We start from the raw sequence: 25,871 nt of genomic DNA, 5'->3' as shown, positions 1-25,871 counted from the left end.
GATCTTGGCTCACTACAACTTCCATTTTCCAGGTTCAAGCGATTCTCCCGCCTCAGCCTCCCAAGTAGCTGGGACTGCAGACATACATCACCATACTCAACTTATTTTTTTGTGTTTTTAGTAGAGAAAAGGTTTCACTATGTTCACTGTCAGGCTGGTCTCGTACTTCCGACCTCAGGTGATCCACCCACCTCGGCCTCCCAAAGTGCTGGGATCACAGGTGTGAGCCACTGCACCCGGCCTCTGTCCATCAAATTTTAAGTAACCCTCCTTCTACCACTTCACAATAACTCACAAGCTGTAACTCTTTCCAAGTCCACTTCCACATGCCAACTTTATATCTTTTTTTTTTTTTTTTTTTGGAGACGGAGTTTCGCTCTTGTTGCTCAGGCTACAGTGCAATGGCATAATCTCGGCTCACAGCAACCTCAACCTCCCGGGTTTAAGCGATTCTCCTGCCTTAGCCTCTTGAGTAGCTGCGATTACAGGTATGTCCACCACATCTGGCTCATTTTGTATTTTTAGTAGAGATGGGGTTTCTCCATGTTAGTCAGGCTGGTCTCGAACTCCCAACCTCAGGTGATCCACCCACCTCGGCCTCCCAAAGTGTTGGGATTACAGGCGTGAGCCACTGCACCCAGCCAACTTTATGTCTTTTTCAAGGTAAAGTGCTATGTTTAATGTAGTATTTACATATTTATTTATTTATTTATTTTTGAGGCGGAGTCTTGCTCTGTCACCCAGGCTGGAGTGCAGTAACGCGATCTCTCAGCTCACTGCAAGCTCAGCCTCCAGGGTTCACGCCATTCTCCTGCCTCAGACTCCCCAGTAACTGGGACTACAGGCGCCCACCACCACACCCGGCTAACTTTTCATAGTTTTAGTAGAGATGCGGTTTCACCGTGTTAGCCAGGATGGTCTCAATCTTCTGACCTCGTGATATACCTGCCTTGGCCTCCCAAAGTGCTGGGATTACAGGTGTGAGCCACTGGGCCCGGCCACACGTACATATTTCTTAACTATTTCACATGCATAAAATTGTACAACAGTTTTAAATCAGGTTCCTATCTTTTTCACTACGTCACTGTGAAAGTTTTTTGAGGGTGGTGCTCCTAATTCCATTTTCTGCACAAGCCCTGTGGTTTTTATTGCATGATTTTGCATAGCACAGTAATTTTTAGGAATGTATATACTACATTATAGCAGGAATAATTTATGTCCAAATAATAACTTTAAAAAGTTGCAGATTGTTATATATACTACTATCCCCCTTTTTGTTAAAAAATATATTTCAGCCAGGCTTGGTGGCTCACGCCTATTATCCAAACATTTTGTGAGGCAAAGGTGGGAGGATCGCTTGAGCCTAAAAGTTTGAGACCACCCTGAGCAACATAACGAAATCCCATCTCTACAAAATGTTTTTAAAAAATTAGTCAGGCATGGTGGCGCATGCTTGCAGTCCCAGCTACTCAGGAGCCTGAGGCAGGAGGATCACTTGAGCCCAAGAAATAGAAGCTCAAGTGGGCCATGACCACACCACTGCACCCCAGCTTGGGAAACAGAGGGAGATCCTGTCTCTCAAAAAAAATTTTGAAATGCATTTCATGTTTTTATAGGTATGTGCATACATGTATATACTTATAAATGCTTAGAAAAAGATCTGGAAGGACATCAATCAGTTAACAATGATGTCTCTGAAGGAAAGAATACAAGTGACTACCACTTTAAACTATATATACTGTTTTTTTTGAGACAAAGTCTTCCTCTGTCACCCAGGCTGGAGTGCAATGGTGCAATCTTGGCTCACTGCAACCTACGCCTCCTGGGTCCAAGCGATTCTCTTGCCTCAGCCTCCCGAGTAGCTGGGACTACAGGCAGACACCACTATACTGGGGTAATATTTTTGTATTTTTAGTAGAGAGAGGGTTTCACCATGTTGGCCAGGCTGGTCTCCAACTCCTGACCTCAGGTGATTGGCCCGCCTCAGCCTCCCAAAGTGCTGGCATTACAGGCATAAGCCACCGCACCCAGCCTAAACTATACATACATTTCTGTTTAATTTAGAGACAATGAATTGTTACTAGTTATGCAACCTGAAAGTTCCTTTTAAAACAAAATAAATTTGTTCCAGTACTAGAAGTATTGGAAAGAGTGATCATTATAGAAATCCAATTATATCATCCCTCTGCTTAAAATCCTTAGTACCTAAATGACTAATGTTTGACGTTATGGATATTCTGCATACCCTGATTTAATCATTACACATTCTATACATGTATAAAAATATCACATGTAGCCCATAAATATGTACAATTATTATATATTGATTTTTTTTTTTTTTTTTTTTTGAAACGGAGTCTCGCTCTGTCGCCCAGGCTGGAGTGCAGTGGCCGGATCTCAGCTCACTGCAAGCTCCGCCTCCCGGGTTCCCGCCATTCTCCTGCCTCAGCCTCCGGAGTAGCTGGGACTACAGGCGCCCGCCACCGCACCCGGCTAGTTTTTTGTATTTTTTTTAGTAGAGACGGGGTTTCACCGTATTAGCCAGGATGGTCTCGATCTCCTGACCTCGTGATCCGCCCGTCTCGGCCTCCCAAAGTGCTGGGATTACAGGCTTGAGCCACCGCGCCCGGCCTATATATTGATTTTTAAACATGACCAACACAACTCCAAAAATATTAAAAACCCTCAATATCTGACAGCCAAACCTCAAAATATTTATGAAGGACCTGGCCCCTGCTACCTTCTCTAGCCTCATCCCTTGCTGCTCTTCCCCTCATTTGTGTATCAACTAGAATCTTCCATGTGCAGACACTGGGTACAAAGAAGTGAACACACCAGATGTGACTCTACTCTCATAGAGCCTTCAATCTAGCAAGGTAAAGATCTTCACAAAACTACACTTAAAAGCACTTACACCAGAAATGTGGTATTACAAAGGCGAAATGGCCAGTCTCAGGGATCAGGAAACACTTCCTTGGAAACATGACATTTAGGCTGAGACCTGAAGGGTAAGAAAGAAAGTGACTGATAAAGTCAGAAATACCAGTGAGAGGTAAGTGCATTGCTGGCAGAGAGATGTACAACAGCCAGGAGCCAGAAAAGGGCTTGAATCCTTCAAGGAAGAAGCCAGTGTGGCTGGAACACAGTTAACAAAGGAAGGTAAAAAAGTATGAAAAGTATAAGATATCTTATACAAGCAGGAGCCAGATCATGAGGGGCCCAGTGCACTATGTCGAGGATTTTAGACCTGATTATAAGAGCAAACAGAAATAACTAAACACTTTCAAGAAGGGAGTGGCAAGATCAGAAATGGGTATTTGGAAGTTCATTCATTTGGGTTACTGTCTAAAAAGAAAGGCCAGAAAAGGACCAGGAATAAATCTGAAAAGACCATTAGGGACTTCTTTCAATAGTATATGGATTACTGAAATGGTGACAGCTTGAACTACTATGGCAGCAATGAGAAAGGAGAGAAGTGGATGGTTTCAAGTTACAATTAGGAAGTGGATTCAACACTATCCACCTTCTAATAACCAGGTGGTACTGACTGGATGTGGAACAGAGGAAAGGAACATGTCAAGCATGACTCAAGTCGCTCACAGGAGAACGTCTCACACTCTAGACTCCAGCCATACTGAACCACTCACAGTTCCCAAAGCCTCCAAGCCTCATCCACGTTTTCATGCCTCCATGTAGAAATGCCCTTATGTCATCTTTAAGCTGCAAAATGCGGCCTCGTCCCAGCCTTCCCTAACCATGACTGGATTAGGTGTTCCAACTGCATGCTCCCACAGCCTCTCATGCTTGCTTTTATCACAGTACTGAGCACACGAAACTGTAACGACACATCTATGTCTTCCTCACGTGAACAAGTGCTCTGTTAAAAATCATTTTTGGTTATTTTAATTTCTGTATGTTCAATGCTTACTTCTTATCAATGAGTGTGTTCCAAGGAACAGAGAAAGCAAGCTGAGCTCTTGGGACCTACTGTGAGGGAAAAAAAAATATAGGAAGCCAACTTGGGCCTGAGAAAGCAGGTGAAAATGGCAGTGTGGTTTCCTGGCTAGATAAATGAAAAGTTATGAAACTGCAGATTTCTTTTCTTTTCTTTTTTTTTTTTTTTTTTTGAGACAAAGTCTCACTTCTTTGCCCAGGCTGGAGCGCAGTGGAACAATCTTGGCTCACTGCAACCTCTGCCTCCTGGGTTCAAACACCTCTCCTGCCTCAGCCTCCCGAATAGCTGGGATTACAGGAGTGCGCCGCCACGCTCAGCTCATTTTTTTGTAGAGACAGGGTTTCACCATGTTGGCCAAGCTGGTCTCGAACTCCTGACCTCAAGTGATCCACGTGCCTCGGCCTCCTAAAGTGCTGGGATTATAGGCGTGAGCCATCGCACCAGGCCAGAAACTGCAGATTTCTTCAAGGGCTGGTAGCCTAAAACAAAAAGCCCAAACTCAAAGATTTAAATTTAAAGAAGATTAAGAGAAATAATTACCCAAGGATGATGTATAAGCTGAAAATATATAAACAGCTTCATCAAGTTTAGAAAACAAATTAAATTATATTCTATCTACAAGTTTTTACCAAAACTATATTCATATATTATTTGTATATTTAGAAATAAAATGGGACAGACATGATACCTCATGCCTGTAATCCCAGATCTTTGGGAGGCCACAGGAGGACTGCTTGAGGCCAGAAGTTTGAGACCAGCCTGGGCAACATGGCAAGTCTCTCTCTCTACAAAAAATGAGCTGGGTGTCGTGGCACGTGCCTATAGTCCTAACAACTCAGGAGGCTGAGGCAGGAAGATCACTGGAACTCGGGATTCTGATCGCATCACTGCACTCCAGCCTGAGCAAAAGAGACCGACCCTGTTTGTGATTGTATTCATTCATTTTTTGGAAGGCAGGTTCTCACATATCACTCAGGCTGGAGTGCAGTGGTGCAGCCTTGACGCTCTTGGGCTCATTCTTGACCTTTTTTTTTTTTTTTTTTTGAGACAGGGTCTTGCTCTGGCACCTAGGCTGGATCATAGCTCTCAACAGCCTTGAACTCCTGGACTCAAGCAATCCTCCTGTCTCAGACTCTTGAGTAGCTAGGAGTAGAGGCCCGCATCACCATGCCCAGCTAATTTTGAAAATTTTTTTGTAGCGACAGAAGCCTCGTTTTGTTGCCCAGGCTGGTACTGAATTCCTGGGCTCCAGCAATCCTCCTGCCCTGGCCTCCCAAAGTGCTGGGATTACAGATGGCAGCCACCACATTGGACCTTGACTCTTTCTTCTCCCTGAGCTCCCCACGTTCAACCAAGTCTTTTGGATTCTACTGTAATAATATGGCTTGTGTCTGTTCACTTCTTCCCACCTCCAAAGCCATTTCTTGGTTCGAGTCTTTTTCATATCTCACTTGGAACTACCGTAGCACCCTCCTTGCCTCCTATTTCCAGTCTTACTCTTCTCCAAACATTTTACAAAGCAGCCAGGGTTGTATTTCTGAAGGACAGATGTTATTCCCCTATTTAAAGCATCCAATAGCTCCCAACTATTTTCAGGATAAAGTCAAATAATTTATCGTATGACCCTTCAACATCTAGCCCCAGCTTATACCACTCACTAGGTGAATTTTACCCTTAAGGCACAATGAACCAGCCACTGCAATTTTCCACCTCCTGTGCTCTCTCTCTCCCCCCCGCCTCAGCCCTTTGCATATGCTATTTCCTTTGCCTAGGAATCACTTTATCACCTCCCTTTTCCTTCTTGAGCTAACTCCTACTTGTTCTTTATACTTTAATTCACCAATGGCTGCTTTGGTCCCATGGCTACGTGTTCTCATATACTGGGTGTGTACCCCAAAACAAAATTAATTACACTATAATTACCTATTCAGTCTCCTGCATCCTCCACTAGAATGCACTGAGACAGCAAGAGATCTTGTCCACTGTATCTTTAGTGATGGGCACACCGTCGATAATTACTTACTAAGTCAATGAAGAGGAGAAATCTTCTAAACAAGCCTGTGATTTTCTACTGTCATTTCTCCGGCGTAAAGGAAAAAGTCTCCGCCCAAGAGTTATAAGAGGATATCCCAGAGAAGGCTGATCACAAATCAGACTAACCAACCTATCCATGCTCCTTGAGCTCATTCTCAGAATATAAGGTCAACCAAGAGGAAAAAATAAGTACAAAATCCCACACAGAATCCTAAAGCATCGCCAGGCGCGGTGGCTCAAGCCTGTAATCCCAGCACTTTGGGAGGCCGAGACGGGCGGATCACGAGGTCAGGAGATCGAGACTATCCTGGCTAACATGGTGAAACCCCGTCTCTACTAAAAAATACAAAAAAAAAACCTAGCCGGGTGAGGTGGCGGGCACCTGTAGTCCCAGCTACTCGGGAGGCTGAGACAGGAGAATGGCATGAACCTGGGACGCGGAGCTTGCAATGAGCTGAGATCCAGCCACTGCACTCCAGCCCGGGCGACAGAGCGAGACTCCGTCTCAAAAAAAAAAAAAAAAAAGAATCCTAAAGCATCATGTTGTTGACACTGAACAAAAAAGCAGCCAATAAAACAAAAACAAAACAAACAAACAAAAACAAAAAATTCGAATCCTACTTTTACTAAATTCTGCAGTGACACATAGTGGTGAGAGACGGAAGTACATAATAAAGATGAAGCACCCATGAGAAGAGAAAAGACCATCAGGGAGCCCCAAGTGGTTTGTCTTCCTTGCAATCAGTGGGAAGTATCTGTGCCTCACAGCGGTATGAACCAGGGCACCCAGGCCTACTGAGCTAGTTTGGCTCATTGTATCACTTTCAGGAACTTACATCACTGGGACTCAGGCTGCCCAGCCCATTCTCTTGCTCAGAATCCTTCCCAGACTCGGTGCCCTGTGAAGACCGTGGATGGGATGGATGAATCCAGATCTCCAGGCGAGTGGTGTCATCTCCAACATGCCGGAAAGTAGACTTCTTTCCTTTCCGCCATTGGTCAGGGCTCAGTTCAAATTCTTCATGTTGCTTCTTTTCCATCTGTTCTGCCTATATAACATACAAACACATAAGCTCATGGCCGGGTGTGGTGGCTCACACCTGCAACCCCAGCACTTAAGAGACGCCAAGGCAGATAGATCACTCAAGGTCACGAGTTTGAGACCAGCCTGACCAAAATAGTGAAACCCCATCTCTATTAAAAATACAAAATTAGCTGGGTGTAGTGGCACACACTTGTAATCCCAGCTACTCGGGAGGTTGAGGCATGAGAATCACTTAAACCTGGGAGGTGGAGGTTGCAGTGGGCCGAGATCGCATCATTGCACTCCAGTCTGGGCAACAAGAGCGAAACTGTCTCAAAAACAAAAAACACACATGAGCTCAGACTCGCCTGAGATTCAGCTTTCAAAGAGAAAAGCCTCACCTCACCGGTATTTGTTTATTTGACAATAAAAAGCCTGTACCACAGTCCCAAAGGAGCAGTGTCATCTGCTTTGTCTCATAAAAGTTATCAATTCTGTAGAGCATGTCCATGTACATCCAAGGGCCCCTGACAGCTCTCCTGAAGATCACAGTTTTGTCCTGCACAGGGGCTGACTGATCACCCCTCAGCACAGTCTGATGGGACCACTTAAGGACGCTATGAGTCATTCCCTGAGGACACACAGACACTTAGCAACAATCGCACCTCAGATAAACCTCACCAGCTACGATCCTGCCACTGCACAGAGCCAGGACACACCGACACTCGGAAACGCATTATTCGAGGAAGGAAGGGTTCTGCCACATCCCCACTCACCTTCCGCTTGGTCTCTTCAAACAAGCTCATAAGACTCTCCTTGGCAGTCAGGATAGGGTTGCTGGCAGCTAAACTGCGCATATAGTAATAGACAGCGTCAAGCTTCCTCCTCTGTGGAAAGAGGCCAGAGATATTCAGTCAACCAATTCTCTTCCTAACTCCAGCAAGAGGCAGCTGACTCATGAAATCCTACTATCTCTCCCAGCCTGTCTCCCAAACTGACAGGAATTCCAACAACAAAATCAGAAATGATATCCACGGGAGAAGCCATCGCAACTGCGTCACAGATCTCTCCTCGCACAGTATTATATCTTACATGCAGAGGTGCTCCAAGAACCAAGAACTCATAAGGAGAGAAAGGAATGAACAGCCTCTTAAAATACAAACAGAAATTACATCTTGTTCTTAAAGAAAGCATGATGTTCAACTCACTTCATATTTCCTATTCTTATCAGATAGTCAGTATGGTATAATGAAATCACGAAATTACAAGCCAGCCAGACCTTGGTCCAAATACTGGCTAATCCAGGAGTTGACTTGGAGACTTTGGACAAAAGTCTCCAAGGTTATTACATTATTATGTAATAATCTTCCTGAGCCCCCATATCCTCAACATTACAGTGGGAGTAATAATACCCAAATGGAGGAGTATCCTCAGGCTTATGAAGAGTTGGCCAATGTCTCACACTTAACAGTACTTAATCAATGATGTTGTCATTGTTATTGATAATTTTTTAAAATAAATAATTAGTAGCTGAGTTGAACATTTTATGGATATTATTCAATAAATTCAGCAAGTCTATAAGCAATTAATAGGGAAAAGAAGAAGAAAAACAAAGTGGGTCAGAAAGAATGAAAAAGGAAAACATTGAAACAAAGGTCGAAAGAATATCCAAAAGGCTTTCTAACTTTTTCTCCAACTTCATGTACATTTTCACTGTTTTCCATAACTGTTTCAAAATACATTTAAAATACTAGCTTCTCGGCCGGGCGCGGTGGCTCAAGCCTGTCATCCCAGCACTTTGGGAGGCCGAGACGGGCGGATCACGAGGTCAGGAGATCGAGACCATCCTGGCTAACACGGTGAAACCCCGTCTCTACTAAAAATACAAAAACTAGCCGGGCGAGGTGGCGGGCGCCTGTAGTCCCAGCTACTCGGGAGGCTGAGGCAGGAGAATGGCGTCAACCCGGGAGGCGGAGCTTGCAGTGAGCTGAGATCCGGCCACTGCACTCCAGTCCGGGCGACAGAGCGAGACTCCGCCTCAAAAAAAAAAAAAAAAAAAAAAAAAAAAAAATACCAGCTTCTGTTTCTCCCCAGCATCTACTCATCCTTCAAAACTTGTATCTTGTATTCATCTGGCAATGGCTAAAGGCGCAGGTTCTAAGGTCAAATGCCTGAGTCTCAAATTGGTCTTGCATTTGTTAGGTATGACACTAAGCACGTTAACCTAGAGAAGTTTCCTTATTTGCAAAATGGAGATGTTTACAACATATGTCTCCCAAAAAGATTAAACTTATATAATGCATGTAGTTTAACAGAATATTTGGCATACTATTACAGTTAAGTGGTAGCTGTTTTTATTATTATTCCAATCCATACTAATTTCTATCTACACTACTCACTTGATTTGAGACTGTATTTTATCAAAATATTTTTTCACATTAAAAAATTTCCAAAACAGAGACACAACTTACAATCGGTATCTATTGTTGTGTCTTATTGTAATTTGCAGCATTCTTCTCAGTGGACAGAAGATAATGGTGCATCTAACAATCAGTTATACAGTTATCAGGTCTAATTTGTATCACTATCTATACATCTCACTTGTTTTCTCAACACAATTTTTTTTTCAGGGAAGACAGCAAGTCAATATTTTATCATTCCTGGCATCTAGCAAAGCACTGTACATGTGCTGTGTTCTTAATAAATACCTGAGATTCACTGATTGGAAAAGAAAGAATGACTGACTGACTGGAAGTAGCAGAAAAGTTGGGAAAATGTTGCTAACAGACAACGAAGAGGAGACAGACAGAAAAAAGAGGGATAGAGGAAAAGAACTTGAAGGAAGTGCTAATCTAGGTCAGAGGTCTGTGAAAAAGAAAATTTAATCCAAATGACAAAAAGCCATTGAGGGAATTTAGCACAGTTGCAGCATACTAGATCAACACACAAAATTCAGTTACATTTCTATATATTAGCAATGAGCAATCTGAAAAAAAGAAATTAAGAAAACAATTTCTGGCTGGGCAAAATGGCTCAGGCCTATAATCCCAGCACTTTGGGAGGCAGAGGGAGGAGGCTCACTTGAAGCCAGGAGTTCAAGACCAGCCTTGGCAACATAGCGAGACACTTTTTTTTTTCTTTTTTGAGACGAAGTCTCGCTCTATCGTCTAGGCTGGAGCGCAATGGCACGCTTTCAGCTCACTGCAACCTCCAACTCCCAGGTTTGAGCAATTCTCCCATCTCAGCCTCCCGAGTAGCTGGGACTACAGGTGTGTGCCGCCACAACTGGCTAATTTTTATATTTTTAGTAAAGATGGGGTTTCACCAAGTTGGCCAGGCTGGTCTCGAGCTCTTGACCTCAAGCGATCTGCCCGCTTCAGCCTCCCAAAGTGCTAGGATTACAGGTGTGACCCAACCCACCTGGCCAAGACCCTGTCTAAAAAAAAACAGAGAAAGAGAGAAAAAAAGAAAACAATTCTTTTTGCAAAAACATCAAAAAGAATGACATACTTAGGAATACAGTTAACCAAGGAAGTACAAAACTTATTATACACAGGGTTAAAAGAAATTAAAGAATGAAGTAAATGAAAAGACACCCTGTGTTCATGAATTAGAAGGCTTAATATTTTGAAGATGGCAATACTTCCCAAAGCAATCTACAGATTCAATGCAATCCTTATCAAAGTTCCAATGAGTCTGCAACAATGAAAAAGCTGATCCTAAAATCCATATGCAATTACAAGGGACCTCAAATGGCCAAAACAGTCTTGGAATAAATTAATAAATAAACAAATAAAAAACAAAGTTAGAGGACTCACATTTCCCAATTTTTCTTACCACACACCTAGAGTAACTAAAACAGCTGTGGTACTGGCATGAGGGCTGACATATAAAAAAATGGAAGAAAACTAAGAGTTCAGAAACAAACCCACATATAAAGTGACTTTTGACAAGGGAACCAAGACCATTCAATGAAGAAAGAACAGTCTCTTCAACAAATGGTGCTGATAGAATGTAATAACCACATGTAAAAGAATGAAGTTGGACCTTTACCTCATACTATATATAAAAATTAACCTAAAATTAATCAAAGACCTAAATATAAGAGGTAAAAGTCTAAACTCTTAGAAGAAAATAAAGAGGTAAATTTTCTAAACCTTGGATTTGGTAATGGTTTCATAGCTATGATATCGAAAGTGCAAGGAACAAAAGAAAAAAAGATAAACTGGACTTCAACAAAAATAAAAAACACTTGTGCATCAAAGGATATTCTCAAGACAATGAAAAGACAATCCACAAAATGGAAGAAAATGTTTGCAAATTATATATCTAATAAAGGTCTAGCATCCAGAATATATAAAGAACTCATACATCTTCACAACACAAAAAATAACAATTTTTAAATGGACAAAGGACTTGAAATATGATATGCAAATGACCAATGTGCATATGAAAAAATGCTAATCACTAGGGAAACAAATTAAAAACATAATGTGATATCACCTCACCACCATTACAATGGCTACTATCAGAAAAGCAGAAAGTAACAAGTGTTGGCAAGAAAGTGGAGAAATCAGAAGCCTTGCGTGCTGTAGGTTGGAATATAAAATGGTGTAGCTGCTATGGAAAACAATATGGTTGTTCTAAAAAACTAAAATGAGAATTACCAAATGATCTAGTAATTCGTTTTCTGGGTACATATCCAGAAGAATTGGAAGCAGGGTATTGAAGAGATTTTATTTGAACACCCATGTTCACTGTGGCATTATTCACAATAGCCAACAGATGGAAGCAATACAAGTATCCACCGATGAGTGAATGTACATATAAAATGTGGTATATATACACAACGAAATATAATTCACCCTCCAAAAGGAGGAAATTCTGACACATGCTACAACATAGATGAACCTTGAGGACCTAAGCTAAGTGAAATAACCCAGTCACAAAAGAACAAATACTGCATAATTCCACTTACATGAGGTACCCAGAGTAGCCAAATTCATAGTAACAGCAAGCAGAAGGGTAGTTGCAGAGGTTATGGGAAGAGAGAAGGGGGAGATGTTATTTAATAGATACGCAGTTTCAGTTCTGTAAAATGAAAAGCATTCTGGAGACTGGTTGCACTACAAAATGAATGTACTTAATGCTACTGAAGCTACACCTAAAAATGGGTAAGACAGGCCGGGCACGGTGTCTCACGCCTGTAATGCCAGCACTTTTGGAGGCCAAGGTGGGTGGATCACCTGAGGTCTGGAGTTCGAGACCAGCCTGGCCAACATGGCGAAACCCCATCTCCATTGAAAATACAAAAATTAGCCAGGCGTGGTGGTATGAGCCTGTGGTCCCAGCTACTTAGGAAGCTGAGACAGGAGAATCACTTGAACCCGGGATGTGGAGGTGGCAGTGAGCCAAGATCGCGCCACTGCACTCTAGCCTGGGCCACAGAGTGAGACTCCATCTCAAAAAAAGAAAAAGAGCAAGACAGCCCGGGAGTGGTGGCTCATGCCTATAATCCCAGCACTTTGGGAGGCGGAGGCAGGTGGCTAGCTTGAAGTCAGGAGTTCAAGACCACCCTGAGCAACATAGTGAAAACCCATCTCTACCATAAACACAAAAAATTTAGCCAAGTGGGGTGGCATGTGCCTGTGGTCGGGAGGCTGGGGTGGGAAGATCACTTGAGCCTGGGAGGGGGTGGTTGAAGTGAGCCAAGATCAGGCCACTACACTCCAGCCTGGGTGACAGAGACCCTCTCTCCAAAAAAAAAAAAAAAAAAAAAAAAAGTGGGTAAGATAGGCAGGGCTGGTGGCTCACACCTATATCGTAGCACTCTGAGAGGCTGAGGTGGGCAGATCACTGAGGAGCTCAGGAGTTCGAGACCAGCTTGGATAACATGGTGAAACCCCATCTCTACAAAAAATACAAAAATGAGCCAGGTGTGGTGGCAGGCACCTGTAGTTGCAGCTACTTGGGGGGCTGAGGCAGGAGAATAGCTTGAACCCGGGAGGTCAAGGCTACAGTGAGCTGAGGTCATGCCACCAAATTCCAGCCTGGGTGACAAAGTGAGACCCTGCCTCAAAAAAAAAAAAAAAGTAAGTGACTGGGAGCAACGGCTCATGCCTATAATCTCAGCAGTTTGGGAGGCCAAGGTAAGAGGATCACTTGAGGTCAGGAGTTCCAAGACCTGCCTGGGCAACGGAATGAGATCCTGTCTATACAAAACATCAAAATATTACCTGGGTATGGTGGTGTGTGCCCGTAGTCTCAGCTAATCAGGAAGCTAAGGCAGGAGGATCACCTGAACCCAGGAGGTCGAGACTGCGGTGAGCTATGATTGTGTCACTGCACTACAGCCTAGGTGACAGAGTGCGATCCTATCTCTTAAATATATATACACACACGTATATATGGGTAAGAGGATAAATTTTATGAGTATTTTACAATTAAAATTTTTAAATTGCCAGGTGCGATGGCTCATGCATATAATTCCAGTGTGAGGCTGAGGTAGGTGGATCACTTGAGGTCAGGAGTTCAAGACTAGCCTGACCAACATGGTGAAACCCCATCTCTACTAAATATACAAAAAAAAATAGCAGGGGGTGGTGGTATGTACCCGTAATCCCAGCTACCCTGGAGGCTGAGGCAGGAGAATAGCTTGAACCCAGGAGGCGGAGGTTACAGTAAGTCGAGACAACTACAGCACTGCACTCCGGCCTGGGCAACAGAGCGAGGCTCCATCTCAAAAAAATAATTATTATTATTATTATTACATATATATATATACATATATAATAAACATTTTTCTCAATGAGCAATGAAAGTGAACAGATGTGTCTCCCAACAGCAAATCAGCACATGAAAAGATGCACATCATTAGTTGCTAGGAGAATCCAGCAAGAAACCACAATGAGTTATCACTTAATACGCACTAGGTTTGTGGATATCAACAAAATGATTCTCCAGTTTACATGGGAAGGCAAAAGATCCAGAATAGCCAATACAATACTGAAAAACAAAGGTGGAAGACTGACATTACTGTACTTCAAGACATAAATAAAGTTACAGGAACCAAGACAGTGTGGTACTAAGCAAAGAACAAACAAATAGATCAATGGGAACAGAGAGGCCAGAAATAAACTCATGCAAATATAGTCAGCTGGTCTTTGACAAAGGAGCAAAGGCAATTCAAAGGTGAAAGGATAGTCATTTCTTTTTTTTTTTTTTTGAGACAGTCTCGCTCTGTCGCCCGGGCTGGAGTGCAGTGGCCGGATCTCAGCTCACTGCAAGCTCCGCCTCCCGGGTTTACGCCATTCTCCTGCCTCAGCCTCCCGAGTAGCTGGGACTACAGGCGCTCGCGACATCGCCTGGCCAGTTTTTTTTGTATTTTTAGTAGAGACGGGGTTTCACCGTGTTAGCCAGGATGGTCTCGATCTCCTGACCTCGTGATCCGCCCGTCTCGGCCTCCCAAAGTGCTGGGATTACAGGCGTGAGCCACCGCGCCCGGCCTTAAGGATAGTCATTTCAACAAATGGTGCTAGAACAACTGTATATCCACCCGCATCAATACGTCTATACATGAGCCTTACACTTCACAAAAATTAACTCAAAATGTATTACAGACCTAAATGTAAAACATAAAACTATACACCTCCTAGAAAGTAACACAACATTAAGTTAGCCATGGGTTTGAAGACAACTTCTTAAATAAAACACCAGAAGCAAAACCCATGAAAGAAATAACTGACAAGATGGATTTCATTAAAATTGAAAACTTCTGCTCTGCAAAAGACACTGCTGAAGAATGCAAAGACAAGCCACTGTCTGGAAGAAAACAGACACAAAACACATACCTGATAAAGGACTTGTAAATAAAATATACAAAGAACTCTTAAATAAGGGAAAAAATTCCATTGTAAAAATGGGCAAGAAAGTGGGGGTGGGGCAAATGATCTGAACACCTCACTGAATAAGGTATGTAGATGGGAAGCATATGAAAAGATGCTCAACATCGTGTATCATGAGAGAACTGCAGTAAGTCATACGTTATATGATCCCATTTACATGAGACATCCAGAATAGGTACAGATACAGAGACAGAAATCAGACGAGTGGCTGTCAGGGGCTGAGGGGATGCAGGGATGGAAAGCATAGGTATGAGGCCTCCTTTGGGGTGATGACAATGTTCTGACACTAGATAAAGGTGATGGTTAATTGTATTTTCTAATTAACATTTCGTTCAATAAACAATGAAGGAATGAGGAAAAGATGGATATAGAGAAAAGGGGAAGAAAAAATAACACTGCAAAGAGGGGCGGGAAAAAAAATCACATAAACCCAACACAGAGAATAAGACAGAGGTAAAAACAGAAAAGAGAGATTCAACAAATTCTGAAAGAAGTATTTCAGTAAACCACATTACTTAATCAACTATTTCAACCCACAATTATTAAGAATTTTCTTGGGAGGCTGAGGCTGGATGATCACTTGGGCCCAGGTGTTCGAGGCCAGCCTGTAGAGACAAAGCGATACCCTATCTCTAGAAAAAAATGTTTTTTGTTATCTGGGTGCAGTAGAATGTGCCTGTAGTCCCAGTTACTCGGGAGGCGGAGGCAGGAGGATCACCTACACTCCAGCCTGGGTAACAGAGGAAAACCCTGCCTCTCTAAAAAAAAAAAAAAAAAAAAAGAAAAGAAAATTTTCTCCTTGCTAAACGAGCATCTTATCTGCTTCTTACGATCAAACCTCTGGTACCTACCACTGGTCCCCACTTTCCCCCTTGAATTCAGCTTTCTCCCTAGGAGCCCTCTGAGCTCCCAAGGCCTGCTTCTCCATTAGAGACACACTGAGAGCACAATGATTAGACCTAGAGAAGTACAATCTGGTGCTCACTGTGCTTCTGCTACAGAGGCACCTTAGATAAAACGTTAAAAGAAGTAACAGGATCTGGGGAAAGGAAGCAAAGATCTGACTACTCAGAGCTAGGTGCAAATTTTAAGGAGAGAAGTAAGCCTTATTTTTCTTACAGAATGAGTTGTCTAGTTCAACAGAAAGGGAAGAGAATCAAGACAAAATTCAGAGCAGAAACTCTGGTCAGAAACAAAGAATGGTGTTTAGCTGGAGCATAAGCATTCCCTTAGGAATTTAAGTGCAGTGGTAAGTGGATAGATAAACTACAGAGTTAAGTGCAGTGAGGAATCCCTGACAATTTAATTCTGAGAGCAATTGTAATGAAAGGAGTTTGAGGGGATATTCTTTGGGCTACAGTGATGAGATGAAATGAAGCGCCAGGAACTGATATTATCAAACTCCATATTGTAAGATACCTCCTGTAAAGCACTTCCCCTGTCCACAGGATTTCTTACCGTATACACTGCCAGCAAAGCCAACTGGTTATAGGGGCGTCCATTCTTGGGAGCAATGTGCTGGGCCTTCAGGTACCAACTAGAACAGAAAAACAGTAAGAAAATGCTAGTTCCAGATTAGCTTTTTCCCAATTCATCCTGATAGCCCTAATACTTAAGACATAAAGTACAGTGTTAGATGTAACCCTGGAGAGGTAAGGCATGACTACAGGGACCAAAAGGGACACCTGTAGAAAACCCATAGGGAGGCAGCTTGAGTGGCCTAGTGCTCTTAGTAAGGCTTAGCTTAGAGCCACACAGGGAAGAGAAATAATGAAGTGGAGGTAAAAGTACCTGCGAGCTTTCCCATAGTTTGCGGTATCATTGGCTTGCTCCCGGTACCTAGCAATATCTCCTTGGCATATCATACATCGCTGGGCACTGATCAAGGCATACTTTACCTTCAGGAAAAACAATCAGTTAGTAGACAAGCCAAGAAACACTAACTTCAACCCTCAAAGGATAGCGATGGGGTGAAAATGACAATGTAGCACTGGTAAGGCACTAGCAGTCCTCCACAAAGTATAAAGTTTTCAGCCTAAACCTGACTACCAAAAAGACAGTCAGCAGTGTGATACAAAATTTACTGAGAAAGAGAAAGGGAGATTCTTGAGTCCTAGGCAAATGAAATGAAAGAAAACATTTCGGTATCAGTAGTCAGGAGACCTGACTCTATGGAATAGTGTTTGATCTCCAGGAAGTCTCTGAGATGCTCTGGGACTCAGTTTCTTCATCTGAATGTAAACATAACTACTCTATAGGGTAGCTGGAGGAAATACATGTAAAAATATTTTATAAACTACAAAGAGACATACAAATATGAGGACAATTGTTTACTCTGTTCTTTTTTCTCCCCCTAATAATTTCTGAGACAGTCTCACTCTGTTGCCCAGGCTGGAGTATAGTGGCGCGATCTCGGCTCACTGCAACCTCCACCTCCTGAGCCCAAGTGATTCTTGTGCCTCAGCCTCCTGAGTACTGGGATGACAGGCATGCACCACCATGCCCAGCTAATTTTTGTATTTTTAATAGAGACAGGGTTTCACCATGTTGCCCAGGCTTGTCTCAAACTCCTGGCCTCAAGTGATCTGCCTGCCTCAGCCTCCCAAAGTGCTGGGATTACAGGCGTGAGCCATCACGCCCAGCCACCTTATTCTTTTTTTGCTATCATTACAGTCTTTCTTCAAACAGTTAATATCACAGAATTGTACCACGGCATTACATTATCTTCGCCTAAAACAAGTAATCGTTTTATCAAACATTAACAACATGCCACACCGTGCAGTACTGTATGTTTTCTCACTGATAGGCTTGGCATCTGTCACTCAGAAAACAAAGTAAACCAATCCCAAGACATGTGCCCACGAAAATATCTCCCTAAGGAACACCACTTCACAGCACACAATATAATCCACTCCACTGCACACGGAAGAAATTAACGTATCACTGAACAAAGAACAAAGCTTCATTGAGAAGGAGATACTGACCCCTCAGGAAGGCACACTCACTAAGCAAACTAGCTACTGCACATTAACCTCCTACCTAGCACATAACTCAAATTTGTACCTCAGCAAAGTTACATATCACTACATATCACATACCCCCTAAGTCCTAACTATTCCACAAATTCTATGAATGAACATCCCCAAAGGTGTTAAGAATCCTCCATATTTAACTGATAAAGCACAGAGAGAACTGATTATGCCTCCATACTACATCCACTTTGTCATCTTGGTAAGAGAGAAAAACAAAACAAAACAAATTCTTTTGGCCGGGTGCAATGGCTCACGCCTGTAATCTCAGCACTTTGGGAGGCCGAGGCGGGCGGATCACGAGGTAAGGAGATCAAGACCATCCTGGCTAACACGGTGAAACCCCTACTCTACTAAAAATACAAAAAATTAGCCGGGCGCAGTGGCGGGCACCTGTAGTCCCAGCTACTTGGGAGGCTGAGGCAGGAAAATGGCTGAACCCAGGAGGCGGAGCTTGCAGTGAGCCAAGATCACGCCCCTGCACTCCAGCCTGGGCGACAAAGAGAGACTCGGTCTCCAAAAAAAAAAAAATTCTTTCAAAGGCTCTTCATCCTCAGCATGAAGTCCTGGACAATTGAGCCTCTGCTTACCTCATCAGCACCACGTTCCCGGTCACTCTCTGTACCTCAGTCAGACAGACTCCTGAGTTCCCCTAACACACCATGCTGTTTTCCACTGCAGGGCCTTTAAGTATATTGTCCTCTTTCCCTAGAATGGTCCTCTCCTTGCATTTTCACACACACCTTCACCTGGCTGATGTTTTTGGCCTTCAGTCTTAGTTTAACTATGATTTTCTCAGTCTCCCAGGATTCTTTAAAACTAGGTTAACCCTTTACAGTATACACCCCCAACATCTTTGGTGAAAGTCACTGCATCAGCAATTACTCATCCAATGTCTGCACTCACCCCCAACCAAACACTAAACTCCAAGAAACAGGAGCACGTTTTAAATTTTTTTCAATCTGCACTGAATTGCCTCTGCCTAAAATGTCACCAACTATGTAAGAGGAACTCAATAAACATTTTTTTTTTTTTTTTTTTTTTTGCGATAGAGTCTCACTTTGTTGCCCAGGCTAGAGTGCAATAACGCAGTCTTGGCTCACTGCAACCACTGCCTCCTGGGTTTAAGCGATTCCCCTGTCTCAGCCTCCTGAGTAGCTGGCACTATAGGCATGCACCACCACACCTGGCTAATTTTTGAATTTTTAGTAGAGATGGGGTTTTGCCATGTTGGGCCAGGCTTGTCTCAAACTCCTGACCTCGGGTGATCTGCCTGCCTTGGCCTCCCAAAGGGCTGGGATTAAGGAATGAGCCACTGCGCCCAGCCAAAAACATTTGTCCATCAGTAAGAAAGCTTGTATGCAGTAATTTATCATAAGGAGCAAAAAGGCAAGAGGAAGCCTCTGCTCCATAAATCACACTGCTTTCTGTAATGAATCTCTAACCTCTTCCTAAATATGCTCAAGTTTCCTATCGTAAAACAAAAACTGGCCAGGCATGGTACAGAAGGGGAAAAAAAAAAAACGAAAAACAAAGAAGAAAAAAATCTTCTCTTAGAACCCTATGTTCTTTCAGCTGTCTTCCCTCCTTGCCTTCACAGCCAAGATGCTTAAAAGAATGGTCTATATTACTCTCTCGCAGTCTCTACTGCTTTATCTCTCTTCACTGTAATCTGGCGTCCAGTCTCCCCAACTAAATTAACTCTTGATAAGTTCATCCAATCCAATGGACACTTTTTAGTAATCTTATCATTTGACAGCTCCACTGCACTTGACAATTTTACCTACCCCCACCTTGAAATGTAACCCCCATCTCTTGCCAGTCTTCCCAGTACCCCAACTTTCGCTTCAACCATCACCTATATCATGATGACTCATGAATCTATAACACCAGCCCAGCGTTCTCCTGACCTCCAGAGAGACCACAATATTCATTTGTTCAAGGTCCTGCAACACACACACTTCCACCTAAACATATCCAAACCTGAATCAGTCTCTTGCTTTACAGCCATTCCCCTGGACTACCAGCTGGGAGATGATTCAGACTCTCCATGCCTCCAATCTCATCCATCCCTCATACCAAATCAGTCAACACTTCCATTCTATTTCTTTTCTTTCCAATCTGTCTTCTCTTTCCCATCTCCATGACCTCTATCTGAGTTCAGACCTACAACCTGACTCCTCTATCTCCACTCTCGTCCAACTCCCACCCAAACTCACCAATCTGCCCAAGTGACCGGTTGTAAGAACAAACCTATCTTATCCATTTACTAAAAAAGCAATTAATGGTTCCGCGGAGCTTTCAGAATGAAGTCCAAACTCTTTGGCACAGCAGATGAGAGCTTACGACCCAGTCACTTTCCCCTTCGTTAGCTCTTCCACCTGCAATAGCCCCTTCACACTACAAACACCAGCACACTGAACTTCCTGCACTTTGCCAACAATGTCTGTTTCTCTTTTGCTGGACCCTCTATCTAAACTGCTCCTCCCACCTGCAAACTCCTAGTCATGTTTCAAAACTCAGCTTGACAATCTCCAAGAAGCCTTCCTTGGCCCCACCAGGGTAAGTTAGATTCACTTCTCTTTATGGCCCTTCAACACTCTATAGTGGGGTCCACAACCCTCAGGCTGTGGACTGGTACCAGTCTCTGGTCTGAGCGGTGGGCAGGCTAGCACATAAACATATCCAAATCTGAATCAATCTCTTCCTTTACAGCCACTCCCCTGGACTACCAGCCACACCACCTGAACCCTACCTCCTGTCAGATCAACGGTGGTATTAGTTCTCACAGGTGCGCAAACCCTACTGCGAACTAAGCATGTGAGGGACCTAGGCTGTGCACTCTTTATGAGAATCTAATGCCCCTACATCCCTGTCCATGGAAAAACTGTCTTCCACAAAACCAGACCCCAGCACCAAAAAGGCCAGAGACTGGCCAGGCCCAGGGGCTCATGCCTGCAATCTCAGCACTTTGGGAGGCCGAGGTGGGTGGATCACCAAAGGTCAGAAGTTCAAGACCAGCCTGGGCAACATGATGAAACCTCGTCCTACAAAACATACAAAAATTAGCCAGGCTTGGCGGTGGGCACCTGTAATCCCAGCTACTCGGGAGACTGACACAGGAGAACTGCTTAAACCTGGGAGGCAGAGGTTGCAGGTTGCAGTGAGCCGAGATCACACCACTGCACTCCAGCCTGGGTGACGAGAATGAAACTCCATCTCAAAAAACGGAAAAAAAAAAAAAAAAAGAAAGGCCGGGCGCGGTGGCTCAAGCCTGTAATCCCAGCACTTTGGGAGGCCGAGACGGGCGGATCACGAGGTCAGAAGATCGAGACCATCCTGGCTAACACGGTGAAACCCCCCGTCTCTACTAAAAAATACAAAAAACTAGCCAGGTGAGGTGGCAGGCGCCTGTAGTCCCAGCTACTCGGGAGGCTGAGCCAGGAGAATGGCATAAACCCAGGAGGCGGAGCTTGCAGTGAGCCGAGATCACACCACTGCACTCCAGCCTGGGTGACAAGAATGAAACTCCATCTCAAAAAAAGGAAAAAAAAAAAAAAGAAAGAAAGAAAGAAGGCAGGCTGGGGAGCACTGCTATATGCCACTACCATAGTACACATGACACTACAACTGTTGGTTTAATCTATCTGCCCTGCACTGAACTATACCTTTCATTCTTTTATCCTCAACACCCAGTAGAGTGTCTAGCACATAACTAACACTAGATAAATGCTTACTAAATGAATGAAAATTTAAGATAAATAAAGAAGGTAGCTTACTGTCTTGCGTAATGGCTTGCTGCGAATGGCAAGACCATCCATGTAGTCTTCCAGTTTGAATTTGTAAGTAACCTGCAGCTTCTGAAGCAAACTATCAAAGAAGTCACTACCCTATAAAAAGAAAAAAAGAAATTACTGAATCAACCTACTCTGATCCAACCTATCCACCAAGAACCGGGGCAGACAACCCTTTCACAGTTCTGCTAATGTTCAGACATCCTATGAAAAGGGAGGCATGCGCAATATTTAGTGGCCACCAATTTGAGCGCAGGACAAATTCAGTCTAAGCCTTCTTCAAAGATATGAACACATGAACACACACACACTCTCTCCACACAAACACATATATACACATTCTCATTCTCTCTCCTTTAGGCCAATGCATTCAGAAAGCTTTCAACCTCAAAACTCCAATTGTCAGTAATTTACAGTCCCAAGGAAGCAACTGGAGTAGAGTAGGCTCAGAACCCAAGAAAAGGGCATAGTTTTTTGTCAATATTCTGTTCTAAAAGACGGTATTTCAGGTAGTAAAAATCCATCATAACTACAGAATGCTGAAGCCTTTACCCTGAGGACAAAAAGATGACAGTTTACCTCATCCAAGAGCTCCAAAAGTCTGTTCCGAATCTGTTCTGGGTTCTCAACATTCGGATCCTTGACAAGTTGCCTGAATTTCTCAATCACCTGATAGAAAGCATTCTTCCACAGGATCTGATCCACATTCTGATTATCAGAGAATTCAATATCTAATAGAATACAGCGCTCATATAGCTGCAGCAGTTCAGCTCTGGAATAAAATACATGCAACTTCCAGCTCCAAATACACCACAGAAAGAGCTAGACCCAAGTTTTGAGATTCCTGCAAATTAACCACCTCCCTTGGCAGGAAATCAAAAATGTGACCAGGTAGGCATACTACTCTCTCTGGTTTCCACTCTGCAGAGCAGAATGTCATTCTAAAGATACTTGTGTCTAGGAAAATAGTTTTTCCCCATATGTCTTCACCTAAATTTAACAACTGAAGTAAGATCTTCACTGCAAGCTATACGCTGTTCATTTCTTGGCATTCTAGAAAGTCTTTTTACATTTCAAGATTCCATGATCTCTTAAAGATAATTTTTTCTAAAAGAAAAAGTAGGATGCATAATCATGTCTAAGACTAGAAAATAAAACTTCTGTTTCCAACTGCCCTTCCCTTACAAAGGGAAAAGGAGATAATACCCAGAAGCTCAGCTAAAAAGTTTCTACCTTCCTCAGCCATAGGAATTTATACACCTCCAGCTGATCCCCATTTCCCTCCAGCCAGAATAGAACACATCATACCTGAGTTGCGCCATCTTCTCCAGGCCCTCCGGACTGATGCGGTCCCTGGAGAGCAGGTTGCTGAGCTGCAGCTCCTGGTTGTCAGCCACCCGGAGAAGCCTGTGCAGCTCCTGTTGCTGCAGGTTCCTCATGTGCTGCTCCACCTCCTCGGGACTCATGGTGCTGGCAGGTAGAGGGCTACATACATACTGTCCTGACGGAGTCGGGTAGCCTGGGTAGTAAGGCCCTGGGTACACACCATTTGTAGGACCCACTGGGTACTGCAGAGGGTTATAGCCCGTATAGGGATACTGGGAGGCAGGGCCTGGTGTCCGGGGGTAATAATAGGGGTTGTCAGAGTTTTGAAACTTATAGTAAGATGCTTGAGCCTGGCGTGAGTCACCCCAAGACGTAGGACTGACTTCATCATCGGTGTCCAAGAAATGCAGCTGGGGCGCCTGAGTCTTCAGAGCAGGTTTCTGATCAGGATTGTTGGGGTCCCACAACCGGCGTGTGGTGCCTCCACGGCCCCAACTCCGAGGTCCCTTACCACCAGATCCAAACAAAAGCCGAGGCCCCAAAGGTGCGGACTCTGGAGAACCTGCTGAATTGACAGATAGGGTGGTATGCGCAGGCAGAATCAGAATGCCACGCCCACGACCCCGAAGTTCTTGTTTCGGGTTTCTGGACTCCTGCTTCTCAGAGCCTTTGCCCCCACTGCTCAAGCTTTTGTCAGGCTTTCCTCTATCCACATCATCCCTGGCTGACTTCACCATGGGAGACTCTTTGTTCATGGCTTCTGCATCAAAAGTGACACGAAGAGTGCCTCGATTTTCTTTACCATTGCTTTTCTGCTCACCCTCCCCACGGCCAGACCAGTTTCTTTCCAAATGCTTCTTCCTTTCTGAACTTCTCCTGGGTCCTAATCCATCAGGCTCATCAATTCTGTCCTCATCTAAGGAATCGGTTGAGGACACAGACACTTGCTTCTTCAGTCGTGGCCTCTCCTTGGTCCTATCCTGTCGGCGGCGGCGACATCCATTATCAGTCAGGCCAGCTCCCTCAGCGCTGTTGTTGCTGCCAGCTGAGCTGGTACTGCACGTGCGGTAGCGATTCCTTCGTTTGTCTGACCGGGAGTAGCGCTTTGCAGAACCTGGCTTCCCCTGGGCCGGGTCATCATTGGTTTTCCTCATCCCCTCCCCTTTTTCAATCCTCTTTCCTTTTTCTCCCTTTGCAGCCCTTACTCTGTCACCACCTGGGTTCTTTTCTGTCTCAGCCCTGTCTGGTTTATTCACAACTTCCTCTTTCGCAGCATTTCCCCTACACTCATCTTCCTCTACTCTCAGTTGCTCTACCTGGTTGAGGATTTCTTCCTCCTCCACCCGACTGGCTGATTCTTTGCTAACAGTCTGCAAACGTCGTCCAGGCTGATAGATCTGCAGGTCTGGTTTCTTTGCTCTTTTGATAATTTTTAGACTACGATCCTCTTGTCCACCAGTCCTAGGAAAGGATTCTTGTCCCCGATTATTTTCTGGGTCTATAGGACCATTCTGTTGTTGGTTGTTCAGTTCCTTACAGACATCTTTAATGGGCTGAGTACCATTTTCAACAGCAGAGGAATCTCGGTCATTAACAGTTTCATCTTTGAATTCCTCATTCCCAGAGAGTTCTTTGATTTTGGGCTTGTTCCTTAGCCGAGAAAGGCCAGGCTTATAGATTTCCAGATCTGGACGTCTGTTATCTTTGCGCGGCCTGGCCTCCTTTAATTCCTTCATGTTTTCTGTTATGTCAGGGAGAGAGTTTGGGAGGGAAAGGTAGAAGATAAGAATAAAGAAGGAAGGAGGGGGAAAGACTGTCATTCTGGTTAAGTAACCAAAAAAAAGTCAAGCAAGAATTACACATCCAAATGCTAATATTGGTAGGTAACGAACGACATTTCCGTAGAAGCAGAAATTCTGAGTTTACAACACTTGTTCAACAATTCACAAGGCTAAGGACCTAATTGTGTTGGTGCTACCTACACTTGGGTGAGGGAAATGGGGGAAACCCATCTCCTTATGTGTTACCCTAGTCATATTCAGAAATCCAAGACCCCAAACTACCTCATTATTGTCAGAACAAAAGATCTCTATAACCTTTTCATATAGAGCCTATGAATCCACCTCAGCTTTTTCTTCTGCCTTTAACTTTTTTCCTGGGTGGCTAAGTTCTTCTAACATAACAGCAGGGGAAAAAAGTAAAAAAGGAGAAAAAGGGGGGTATTATAACAATCATCAGTCCTGGATATCTCTGGAGAAAAAAAATGCGACTCTCGTCTTTAAACTTGACCAGGACAATTCTCTTCTTCAGGATATCAATTACCAAATAACATACCTGCTGGTAAATTAAACAGTAAGCAGTTCCTTCCACATTCTTCAACTTCACCCATCCTCACCAACTCACTGAGAGTAGCTCGCAGAGTTACCAAACTACTGCTCAGACTATCGTACTAGAATACTGACACTTAACTGCTACTGTGATGATGGAATTATGATTAGAAAAAAGTTCCATAAGGGAACTTTCCCTGGATGCTGATGGAAAGATTGTGACATACTCTCAAAATACCAAGAACTGGGAACTCAAGAATTAAGAATAATACAGGACCTTAGAAACCAATCTCGGCCGGGCGCGGTAGCTCACGCCTGTATTCCCAGCACTTTGGGAGGCTAAGGTGGGGAGATCATGAGGTCAGCAGATCGAGACCATCCTGGCTAACACGGTGAAACCCCATCTCTACTAAAAACACAAAAAATTAGCCGGGCATGGTGGCGAGTGCCTGTAGTCCCAGCTACTCGGGAGGCTGAG

At 43.8% G+C, this 25,871-nt stretch overlaps 1 protein-coding gene across 5 annotated transcripts in view; it reads right to left on the bottom strand.

Moving 5' to 3' along the window:
* The window catches only part of SMG6 (SMG6 nonsense mediated mRNA decay factor), a 255,711-nt gene that overhangs the window by 227,608 nt on the left and 2,232 nt on the right, over nucleotides 1–25,871 (bottom strand). For all 5 annotated transcript variants that reach the window (XM_033185117.1, XM_033185119.1, XM_033185120.1 and 2 more), the window contains 7 exons: nucleotides 23,049–24,807; nucleotides 22,320–22,512; nucleotides 21,726–21,836; nucleotides 16,709–16,815; nucleotides 16,376–16,454; nucleotides 7,790–7,900; nucleotides 6,826–7,038 (listed from right to left, as the gene is read on the bottom strand). In XM_033185117.1, coding sequence (XP_033041008.1) covers nucleotides 6,826–7,038; nucleotides 7,790–7,900; nucleotides 16,376–16,454; nucleotides 16,709–16,815; nucleotides 21,726–21,836; nucleotides 22,320–22,512; nucleotides 23,049–24,807 — 2,573 coding nt within the window. The remainder of the gene's footprint in view (nucleotides 1–6,825; nucleotides 7,039–7,789; nucleotides 7,901–16,375; nucleotides 16,455–16,708; nucleotides 16,816–21,725; nucleotides 21,837–22,319; nucleotides 22,513–23,048; nucleotides 24,808–25,871) is intronic.

Source organism: Trachypithecus francoisi, unplaced genomic scaffold, assembly GCF_009764315.1.
Source record: "Trachypithecus francoisi isolate TF-2019V2 unplaced genomic scaffold, Tfra_2.0 Lachesis_group20, whole genome shotgun sequence".
Lineage (NCBI taxonomy): Eukaryota > Metazoa > Chordata > Mammalia > Primates > Cercopithecidae > Trachypithecus > Trachypithecus francoisi.
Note: the sequence above shows the minus strand (reverse complement) of the source record. Positions and strands in the feature narration are given on the sequence as shown.